Source organism: Carcharhinus amblyrhynchos, chromosome 9 (genome assembly GCF_965287045.1).
Source record: "Carcharhinus amblyrhynchos chromosome 9, sCarAmb.v2.hapA, whole genome shotgun sequence".
NCBI lineage: Eukaryota > Metazoa > Chordata > Chondrichthyes > Carcharhiniformes > Carcharhinidae > Carcharhinus > Carcharhinus amblyrhynchos.
Window position 1 is genome coordinate 18,559,490 of NC_137332.1, and position 11,943 is coordinate 18,571,432.

The 11,943-nt window shown below is 45.6% G+C and overlaps 1 protein-coding gene across 1 annotated transcript in view; it reads right to left on the reverse strand.

Moving 5' to 3' along the window:
* The window catches only part of alg14 (ALG14 UDP-N-acetylglucosaminyltransferase subunit), a 94,970-nt gene extending 83,306 nt beyond the window's left edge, over positions 1-11,664 (reverse strand). The window contains exons 1-2 of the mRNA XM_080195269.1: positions 11,497-11,664; positions 4,922-5,073 (exon numbers count right to left, since the gene is read on the reverse strand). Of these exons, the coding sequence (XP_080051395.1) occupies positions 4,922-5,073; positions 11,497-11,635 (291 nt within the window). The 5' untranslated portion in view covers positions 11,636-11,664. The remainder of the gene's footprint in view (positions 1-4,921; positions 5,074-11,496) is intronic.
* Positions 11,665-11,943: the final 279 nt, after the last annotated feature.

Genomic DNA, 11,943 nt, shown 5'->3' on the forward strand with positions numbered 1-11,943 from the left:
GTAAAACATTACAAGTCAGGTAAGCTTCATACAACACCTTGAGATATCCAAACTGACTTGATTTGATTTATTATTGTCACATGTATTAACATAGTGACAAGTATTGTTCCTTGTGCACTATACAGACTAAAGAAGGAAACGGGAGCGTGCAGAATGTAGTGTCACAGTCGTAGCTAGGGTGTAGAGAAAGATCAATGCAAGGTAGGTCCATTCAAAAGTCTGACAGCAGCAGGGAAGCAGCTGTTCGTGGGTCGACTGGTACACGACCTCAGACTGTTGTATCGTTTTCCCGAAGGAAGAAGGTGGAAGAGAGAATGCCCGGGTGCACAGTGTCCTTACTTATGCTGGCTGCTTTGCCGAGGCAGTATGAAGTGTAAACATAGCCAATGGGTGGAAGGCTTGTTTGTGTGATGGATTAGGCTACATTCAGTCCTTTTGCAGTTCCTTGTGGTCTTGGGCAGAGCAGGAACCATACCAAGCTGTGATATAACCAGAAAGAACGCTTTCCATGGTGCATCTGCAAAAGCTAGCTAACATGCCAAATTTCCTTAGTCTCTTGAGAAAATAGAGGCATCGATAACAACGGGCAATCAATGCTGGCCCAGCCAACAACACCCAAACCCAGAAGGCAGACATGTATAATAATTGTATTCTGGAAATAAAGGAACAATGAAGAAAAGGGTTGGTGTGTAGTTTTATACTTCACCATGTGGCTTGTGATCCAGTCATCAATCACCCTTAGGCACAAGACCTTTGCAATTGCTCCTTCTGGAACTCACTTTGCTGCTGGCTTGACCTTTTCTCTTCTGCTGACCTCCCCTATCTGCCAACTATTCAGTTGTCGAGGAATTTAAATTCCAGTGAAGAAAGACTCCTATGCCAGCTGGCACTTCAAATTAAATAACTATTTCTAAACACCTTTTACTAGCCAGAACATAAACGCCTGGTCTCTCTCTGCAGATGTCGACTGACCAGCTGCCACCTTCTTCCGTTCCAATACTCAGCCTCATCAAACATCCAATAATCTTTCATGTTACAACCAACAAATTTAAGCCCTCACCATTGGAGAACTCAACAGCCATTAAGTGAACTGATGACATCAATTTTTATTTACTGGCAGCTCTGTGGTGCCCTCACTAATATTGCTCGACAGATGTCAGGATTATTTTTAAAGAATTTGTTCAAGGGATGTGGGCATCCCTGGCTCGACCTGCATTTATTGTCCTCGAGGTGGTGGTGGTAAACTGCCTTCTTGAACCACAGCAGTCCCTGAGGTGTGGGTACACCCACAGTGCTGTTAGAGAGCGAGTTCCAGGATTTTGACCCAGTGACACTGAAGGAATGGTGATATATTTCCAAGTCAAGATGATGAGTGACTTGAAGGGGAGCACCCAAGTGGTAGTGTTTCCAGACACCTGCTGCCCTTGTCCTTCTAGATGGTAGTGGTCGTGGGTTTGGAAGGTGCTGTTGAAGGATCTTGGTGAATTCCAGCAGTGCACCTTGTAGATGGTAAACACTGTTCATCAGGGGGCTGGAGGGAGTGAATGTTTGTGGATGGAGTGCCAATCAAGCAGGGCTGCTTTGTCTTGGATGGTGTCAAGCTTTTCGAATGTTGTTGGAGCTGCACTCATCCAGACAAGTGGAGAATTTAGCATTACCTTCTGAGTTGTGCCTCGTAGATGGTGAACAGGCTTTGGGGAGTCAAGAGGCGAGTTGCTTGTTGCAGAATTCCCAGCTTTTGACCTGCTCTGGTAGCCACAGTATTCACATGGTTAATCCAGTTCAGTTTCTGATCAATGGCAATCCCCAGGATGTTGACAATAAGGAATTCAGTGATGGTAATGTCACTGAATGTCGAGAGGCAATGGTTAGATTCTCTCTTGTTGAAGATAGTCATTGCTTGGCACTTCTGTGGCACAAATGTTACTTGCCACTTGTCAACCCAAACATAGATATTGTCTTGCTGCATTTGGGCATGGACTGCTCCAATATCTGAGTTGTTGTGAATGGTGCTGAACATTGTGCAGTCATCAATAAACATCTCAACTCTGGCCTTATGGTGGAGAGAAGGTCATTGATGAAACAGCTGAGATGGTTGGGCCTAGGACGCGATTCTGGAGGAATGTGACGTTCTGGAGCTGAGATGATTGACCTCCAACCACCACAACCACCTTCCTTTGTGCCAGGTATGAATCCAACTAGTAAAGAGCTCCCCCCGTCCTTCCAATTTCCGTTGTTTCCAGTTTTGCTAGGGCTCCTTGATTCTAGACACAGTCAAATGCTGCCTTGTTGCCAAGTGCTGTCACTCTCACCTCAATCTGGCACTCAGTTCTTTTGTTTTCATGTTTGAACCAAGGCTATAAAGAGGTGAGGAGCTGAGTGATGCCAGCAGAAACCCAAACCGAGCTGACTAAGTGCTACGTGACAGCACTGTTGATGACTCCTTCCATCACTTTGCTGATGATTGACAGTAGGCCGATGGGGAGGTAATTGGTTAGGATGGATTTGTCCTGTTTCTTGTGTGTACAGGACAGACCTGTGGCAATTTTCCACATTGCTCGGTAGATGTCAGTGTTGTAGTTGTACTGGAACACCTTGTCTAATCACGTGGCAGGTTCAGGAGCACAAGTTTTCAGTATTCCTTTTCTTGATATCTTAGAGTAAATGGAATTGGCCGAGGACTGACATCTGTGATGTTGGGGATCTGTGGAGGTGACGAGATGGATCAGCCACTTGGCATTTCTGGCTAAAGATTGCAGCAAGTGCTTCAACCTCATCTTTTCCACTGATGCGTTGGGCTCTTCCATCATTGAGGATGGGGATATTTATTGAGCCTCCTCCTTCGGCTACCATATCCACTACCATTCATAACTGGATACGGCAGGACTACAGAGCTTAGATCTGATCCATTTGCTGTGGTGTGGCTTGGCTTTATCTATCACTTGCTGTTTTTGCTGTTTGGCATGCAAGTAATCCTGTGTTGTAGCTTCAACAGGTTGACACCTCCTTCTTAGGTATGCATGGTGTTGCTCCTGGCATGCCCTCTTGTACTCTTTATTGAACCAGGCTTGATCCCCTGCTTTGATGGTAATGGTACAGTGGGGATTATGCTGAGTCATGAGGTTACAGATTTTAGTTGAGTACAGTTCTGCTGCTGTTGATGGATCACAGCACCTCGTGGATGCCTAATCTTAAGCTGCTAGATCTGTTCAGAATCTATCCCATTTAGCACAGTGATAGCGGCAGTACATGGTAATCAATAGGTTTCCTTGCCTATGATAGCTAAATACATGGGGTTATGGGGATCGATCCTGGGTGGAATTGTGGTTGGTGCAGATTCAATGGGCCAAATGGCTTCCTTCTGCATTGTAGGGATTCTATGATGGACCTGAAGCCACGAGACTTCATGGGGTCCAGAGTCAATGTTCAGGACTCCCAAGGCAACTGCCTCCCAACAGTATACCATTGTGCTGCCACCTCTGCTGGGTCTGTCCTGCTTGTGAGACAGGACGCTTCCTGAAATACTGATGGTGGTATCTGGGACATTATCTGTAAGGTATGATCCTGCGAGTATGACTGTGTCAGGCTGTTGCTTGACTAGCTCTCCCAATTTTGGTGCTAGCCCCCAGTTATTAGCAAGGTGGACTGTGCAGGGTCAGCAGGTCTGGGCTTCCCATTGTCGTTTCTGGTGACTAGATCTATGCCGTGTGGTCCACCCTGTCTCATTATTGGTGCTGTCCCTTATAATGGCTGGATACAGCCGAGTGGCTTTCTAGGCAATTTCAAAGGACATTTAAGTGTCAGCCGCGTTGTTGTGGGTCTAGAGTCAAACGTAAGACAGATCAGGTCAGGATGATCTGATTTTGATCTTTGGATAGGGGGTTTTAGTTCAGTCGGACAACATGGTTGGTGCAGACTTGTAGGGCGGAAGGGCCTGTTCCTGTGCTGTAATTTTCTTTGTTGTTTTTTGGTATCAGATCTCCTTCCCTAAAGGACACTAGTGAATCAGATGGGGTTTTTTTTTCAAAACAACAACGATTTCATAGTCATAGTTTCAAATCCCAGATTTTTTACGGAATTCAAATTCCATCACCTGCTGTGGTGGGGTTTGAACCCTGGCTCCCAGGGCATTAGCCTGGGTCTCTCGAAAACTATTCCAGCTGACAATGCCACCACCTCCACTACTGGCATTGGTATCCCTATCAATTAACATTAAGGCATCTACCATTATATGGGACAAGTGCTGGAAAATGGAATTAGCGTGACTTTAGTGGTAGTTATTGTCGTTGCAGACTCAATGGGCTGAAGGGCCTTTTCTATGCTGTATGACTCCATGACCTCTTTCCTGCCTGGGATCAACCTGGCTCGTGAATCTCTGCAAACTCCGTGACTGTGGGGTCCCTCATGGTAAGAAGTCTCACAACATCTGGTTAAAGTCCAACGGGTTTATTTGATAGCACAAGCCACTAGCTTTCAAAGCACTGCCTGTTCATCAGGTGAGTGGGATTTCTGTTCACAAACAGGGCATATAAAGACAAACTCAATTTACAAAATAATGGTTGGAATGCAAGTCTTACACAAGGGACCCTCATGTTCAGGCCTACTTGCCTCCAATGTCCACACGTTGTCATATAGCCAGCAAAACTTGTAGGGACAAGAAATTAGCATTATTTTGCCATCTTTGCTAATTTACCTGTAGGGTTAAAGATAAAACCTTCCAATTCCTGCTCCTCATGCCAATTAGGGACCTCTGCTGGACAAGTTCATATTTACACCCTTACAAAAAATAGACATTAATATTAGCGCATCTGGCGAAGACATCACTGGCACTGGTGGTGGTTGTCCTGTCAGCCGACAATATCACAAAAGAATGTGAATTAAGACACAGCGTCTGTAGTGCCCAGCCCACGCTAACACTCACCTGAGGTTCAGTATTTCCTTTGGTTCTCGCAGCCTCCAGGACGCGGACTCTCTCTGCGCTCATCTTGTCTGTCTTAGCAATGACATAATGCCTGGGAGTGTATGAAGCAGAGAGGCTGCCCACTAGCCTCAGAATTTCTGTTGTGTGCCCCCCTGAGAGAGAGAGAGAGACAGAGATTCAGGCATGAAACACTATACGAGGCCAAACATGCCATAATCGATTAGTTTTGCCACAAGATTCCTGTAAGCGCTACAAAAACTTAAATTTATAAAGCATCTTTAATGTCATGAAAACACCCAAAAACAATTCACAAGCAGTCCAATCATCCAAAATCTGACACAAGGTGATCTGGAGATGTGTTTTAAGGTCACCTTATAGGAGGAGGGAGAACATCAAGAGTTTGTGGCTCAGTTGATTGGAGTCTTACTTTTGGGTCAGACGCTAGTGGGTTCGAATCCTAATCCAGGCCTGGTCTTTTGGCTAAGATCAAGCCCAAGATGGGGTGCAATGCCATGTCTTGTCAGCTTGGATCTTGTTTGTTTCTCTTGTGGGAACCATGAGAAGGATTTCATTTGAATTGGTTTTCAGACCAAACCAGGCGGTGGGGTTTTGGGCTTACTCGGTCCACTCTGCATATTAGTTTATCACTCTAGTGCAGTACTGAGGGCATGCTTCACTGTCAGAGGTGCCATCTTGCAGATGCGACACTAAAAAAGGCCTTTTCGGCCCTGTTGGTGGACATAAAAGATCCTGTGGCACAATTTCAAAGTGCAGGGGAGTTATCCCCCATATCATACCAAAGATTTATCCCTCAATCAACATCACAAGAACAGAAGCTACAAATAAGTGGAGGGATGGTCCTGTTATCATTAAGTACACTCAAGGCTGAGATTTTTAATCAGTAAGGGAAACATGGACAAAAAAGGACACCATTTGGGTGTTCTCCTGCGTGTTGAAGGTACTGCAAATAATCAGGAAAGGCTAATAGAATATTATTGTTTATTGCGAGGGGAATTAAATACAGAAGCATGGAGGTTATGTTTCAGTTAGACAGGGCATTGACAAGATCTTGTGGACAGTAATTTTTTTTAGTTTATTTATTGTCACAAGTAGGCTCACATTAACACTGCAATGAAGTTACTGTGAAAATCCCCTAGTTGCCACGCTCTAGCGCCTGTTTGGGTACATTGAACAAGAATTCAATATGGCCAATGTACCTGACCAGCATGTTTTTCAGACTGTGGGAGGAAACCAGAACACCTGGAGGAAACCCATGCAGACATGGGGAGAATGTGCAGACTCTGCACAGACAGTGACCCAAGCCAGGAATTGAACCCGGGCCCCTGGTGCTGTGAGGCAGCAGTGCTAACCACAGTGCCACCCCTTATGTGGTCACCTTATGCAAGGATGTAAATGCATTGGAAGCAGTTCAAAGAAGGTTTACTGGACTAATACCTGGAATGGGCAGGTTGTCTGATGAGGAAAGGTTAGGCTCATGTCCCCTGGAGTTCAGACGAGTAAGAGGCAACTTGATTGGAACATAGAAGGTTCTGACAAGATGGATGTGGAAAGGATGTTTCCCCTTGTGGGAGAATCTAGAAATTGGGTGGGGGGGGGGTCACTGTTTAAAAATGAGTCACTCATTTAAGACAGAGATGAGGCATTGTTTCTCTCGGAGGGTGGTGAGAATCTGGAGTGCTCTTTCTCAAATGGCAGTGGAAGCAGAGTCTGAATATTTTCAAGGCAGAGCTCGATAGATTCTTCATTAACAAGGCTGGGGTGGGGTGCGGAAGGTTATTGGGGTAAGCAGGAATGTGGAGTTGAGGTCACAGATCAGCCGGGATCTTGTTGAATGGCGGAGCAGGCTCGAGGGACCAAATGGCCTACTCCTGCTCTTAATTTGTAAATCTGTTCCCATGTCAATTTTTCATGAACACGTTGTTGTGGAAGCTTGCTATGTGCAAGCTGGCTGCAGCATATTTGCACACTAACTGTACTTCATTGGCTACAAATGGACTTGGGGCATCCTGTGCTCATGAAAGTTCCTAAATAAACACAAGTGCTTATTTACATTCTGTGGCTTAGGGAGAAAGTTTTAAAGTTTAAGGTCCAGACAGCGAATGGTATGGCTGAAACTGGTAGTGATTCAAATGGGGGAACGTACACAAGGCCAGAATCAGACAAGCACAGACACCAGAGAGGAATGTTGGGGTAAGCAGGTTAAGAGAGTGAAGTCTTGGAGGTGATGGACTGGTGTGAGATGGAAGCTTAGCTCAAGATCAGACAGGAAGTAGAGCTCGCTAACCGTGTAGTTTAGGTACAGAGAGTTCTCAGGGAGGAGTATGGAGTTGATAGCTAGGGAAGTGTTTGTCTTGGGGGACCAAAGACGACGACTTCAAACTTCCCAAATTTAACTGGAGGGAATTCCTGCTCAATGCCGGTTGTCAAACAAGCAGCACGAGAGACCAGAGACAGTGGAGGGGTCCAGAGGGGTGGTGAGAGGGAGCTGGGTCTTGTCAGCATACATTTCAAAGATGACGCTTTGGGTGGGATTTTACAACCTCAGTTGGGCAAGACTGGAAATTCCCGCCTGAGATCAATGGAGATTTCCCTCGCCCATGCCAAGTCCGCAGTGGGTGAGGTGGTAGAGGTCCGGCCTATGTCTCAAATGGTGTCGAGGGGCAGAACCTAGACTAGAAACTAGACAAAACATGTTAAGAGAGGTTTTTCGCAGTAACTTCATTGCAGTGTTAATGTATGCCTAATTGTGACACTAATTAATAAACTTTAAAAAACCTTAAAATCTGGCAGTAGGGTCAATGAGTATGACAGATGTCATTTACATTTGAAGACGTACACAGAATAGATTAATGTAACCATATGATAATGAAGAAATAGGCCATTTGGCCCATTGAGTCTGCTCCACCATTCAATGAGATCATGGTGAATATGATAATCCTTAACTCCACTTTATCCCCATAACCCTTGATTCTCATCCTGACTATGTGAAAGGCACAATATTTATTTTGTGAAAGGCCACAATAAGTCCTAGCATCCTTCAACTATCTAATCTCGCCCACAAACATCTCACATGACGTTCGCAGCGGTAAGTAGCTCATTCCTTTTCATTTAAAATTGAGTCACTGAGGTTGTGCGATAGCTCAGCAACAGAACCGAGTCTGGTCAGCTGCTCCGAATGGATGATCTTAATTGACAGAACCTTATCTCCAAATAGCATTTTTCCATTCCGTTTGGGGGAAGTATTCAGCGAGATGCTAATGGACCATGTGGGGCCCCTGCCAAAAGAGGGCTACCAGTATATCCTTACCATCATGGATGTTGCTCCCTGCTTCTCAAAGGTCATTTCCCCAAGAACTATATCTACCAAATAGTGAGGAAGTTACCAGGGCAGGAATAGCCGAGTGGTATTATCGCTAAATTATTAATCCGGAAAGTCAGCTAATGTTCTGGGGACCCAGGTCTGAATCCCACCGTGGCAGATGGCAGCATGGTGGCACAGTGGTTAGCATTGTTGCCTTACAGGGACCCGGGTTTAATTTCACCCTCAAGTGACTGTCTGTGTGGAGCTTGCACGTTCTCCTGTGCCCGCATGGGTTTCCTCCAAGTGCTCCGGTTTCCTCCCACACTTCAAAGATGTGTGGGTTAGGTTGATTGGCTATACTAAATTGCTCCTTAGTGTCAGGGGGTTAGCAGGGTAAATACGTGAGATCAGTGGGATAGGGTCTGGCGTGGGATTGTTGTCGGTACAGGCTCGATGGGCCTATTGGCCTCCTTCTGCACTGTAGAAATTCTACTTTTCTTTGAATTTAAAAATAATGAAAAACTAAGAATCTACTCATGACCGTGAAACTATTGTCAATTGTCAGAAAAACCCATCTGGTTCACTAATGTCCTTTAGGAAAGGAAATCTGCAGCCTTTAGCTGGTCAGGTGACTCAAGTGCCACAGCAATGTGGTTGGCTCTCAACTGCGCTCTGAAATGGCCTAGCAAGCCACTCAGTTCAAGGGCAACTAGAGGTGGGCAATAAATACTGGCCAGCCAGTGATGCCCATATTTCACAAATGAATTCAAAAGAGAATATTTAAAAACCCCACAATACTTTCCTGGTAATGGAATGGCCACTGAGATCCAGTCCAATTAGAGCTCTAATTTTGAATCTCAAGTGTTTGGGAAGTCATGTGTGACCTGGGTGTGACTCAGCTGAAGTCTTCAGTGTAACCCCTGCCGTGGCAAAGGGGTCCTAGAATGGTATCTTTAGACCCTAAAACCGCAGAGTATATTACCATTAGTAACCCAGGACTGGGATAAAGGACTATCAGAGGCTTAGCCAATGAGTCCACCAGTTTTACAACATTAAAGGAAAGCTCCTCTGAAAGTAGTCAAGGAGAGACTTTTAGAACAGTAGGAGGAAATCGCCACCTTAAACTACACAGCCATGGTCCGTGAGCAACTCACCTGAAATAGAGCTCAAAAAAAATTCCTCAAATAGCAATGAAAAATCAGACAGACAAACACATCAGGGCCCGAACCTTTCAGCTCGGAGACTAAGCGCTGGTGCTCTTAACGATCTGGGGCCAACCGCTACAAGCCCAGTTAGTAGCCCATACGGCATAGCAAAGAAGCTTGGGGAGGTGAACAAGCAGGGAATAGTCTGTCCGAGAACTGCAGATCCAGAGAATTCACTGCTTGCCTGGTAATTGCAATTTTCCTGAGTTCCCCGCCGGTTTACCTCTCTCAGAGGCTGGTGAATTTGTAGAACTCGCTGCCCCAGAGCACGGTGGAATCTGAATCATTAAATGGTTTCAAGAAGGAGATAGATATATTTCGGTTTTTAAAAAAAGAGTTAAAGGGATATGGGGGACAGGTGGGAAGATGGATTTGAGACTAGGGGGAGATCAGTCATGATCTGATCGAATGGTGGAGCAGGCTCGAAAGGCTGAATTGGCTATTTCTGATCCTAATTTCAACATATGAGTTTAAGTTTATTTATTGATGTAGACTCACATTAACACTGCAATGAAGTTCCTGTGAAAATCCCGTAGTTACCACACTCTGGCACTTGTTCAGGTACGCTGAGGGAGAATTTAGCATGACCAATGCACCTAATCAACAGATCTTTCAGACCATTGGAGGAAATTGGAGCAACCAGAGGAATCCCAGGCAGACGCGAGGGACTCCGCACGGACATTGGCTCAAGCTGGGAACTGAACCCGGGTCAGTTCACTCCACCTCATCTTTGCAAACTGGCTCCCCTTAATTCAACCTCCTGAGCTGGTCAGAAACAAGTTTTGATAATACTGATGCACTCAAGTGAGACAGCTTCCAAACACCATTTCAGAATAGGAGCATGCACTGACACCCATATCTGAACCACAACACTTATTTATCACCCCTAGGTGTCTTTTAAGAGAAACAGGAGTGTGGAGGAGATGAGAGTTAATCATTTCCTTGCAGTTAAGCATAAGTATAAATATCACAACTTATGTTAAAAATGAAATGTGCTTTCTACGTTTACGAGTTAAAAATGAAAGATTGCTGTATTGTTTTCTGAACGGTGAGCAAAAACTGTTAGCCAAGTTCTGCACACATAAGGATGGCCTCAACAGGGATCTTGGGTTCATGTTACGCTATTGGCAACCCCCACAACTTGCCTGGGCTTGCAAAATCTCACTAACTGTCCTGGATTGAGACAATACACATCTCTTTAACCTGTGCTTGGCCCTCTCTCCACTTGCGTTGTCTGCACCTGTAAAGGCTTGCATTCCAACCATCATCTTGAAAATTGAGTCTGTGTTTACGTATGTCCTGTTTGTAAACGCAACTCTTCAGTCACCTGAAGGAGCAACACTCCGAAAGCTAGTGCTACCAAATAAATCTGTTGGACTTTAACCTGGTGTTGCAAGACTTCTTACTGTGCTTACCCCAGTTCAACGCTAGCAACTCCACATCACTGCTTTCTGATCGTCAGCTCCCAATATCTGTGATGTCATAATCCCTCATTGCCCCCAGTGATGAGGGGTGACACGGTGATTAGCAATGCCAGGGACCTGGGTTCAATTCCCACATGGGTCACGGTCTGTGCAGAGTCTGCACGTTCTTCCCGTGTCTGCCCCAGTTTCCCTCAGGTGCTCTGGTTTCCTTCCGCCGTCCAGAAGACGTGCTGGTTAGGTGCATTGACCATGCTAAATTCTCCCTCAGTGTACCCGAATAGGCACCGGAAAGTGGCGACGAGGGAATTTTCACAGTAACTTCATTCCATTGTTAATGTTAGCTTACTTGTGACACTAGTAAACTTTAAATTGATGTTTATACAATATTATTCTGCAAACAGTTCAGACATTCATTGCAAGCATTAGTCAGGAACATGCAATTCTAAATGTTTTATTTTACAGCATGGATCAGCGTGCAATTGCCTTTTTCTGTGTTCCCAAACACTGACTTCAATGCTTATATTTGCAGGAACTGCAATCACTTCCGGGTTCCCTTTCCTTTACAAAGATGGAGAGACGGCAACAGCTCTCATCCTGGCTGTCTTCCTGCTCAAGTCAACTTACCAGAACCCAGCGCCACCAGGACGCTGACCGTGCGCTGCCCACCCGCTTTGCCAGCTTCATTTCTCCTGCAAACCAGCAGAATTGTCGCGATGAAAATGGAAGCAAACAGCACAGCTCCAGCTCCGCAACACCAATCCATTCAGCCTGGGAGCAGCTATCAATCAAACCCCGCGCAGCCGCACTCCGCAGCAGAGATCCGGACTACCTGTCAATCAAACACCGCGCAGCTGCACTCCGCAGCACTCAGATCCAGAGTATCTGTCAATCAAACCCTGCGCAGCCGCACTCCGCAGCACTTGATCCGGATCAACTGTCAATCAAACTCCGCGCAGCTGCACTTCATACTACGGGGTATCGGCGGGACCCTGTGTGGCACAATTCGAAATCGCGTTAGGCAGAGAACAGCAGATGATCTGTCGGGGGAGAAATGGTTTTCTTAATCCAGTG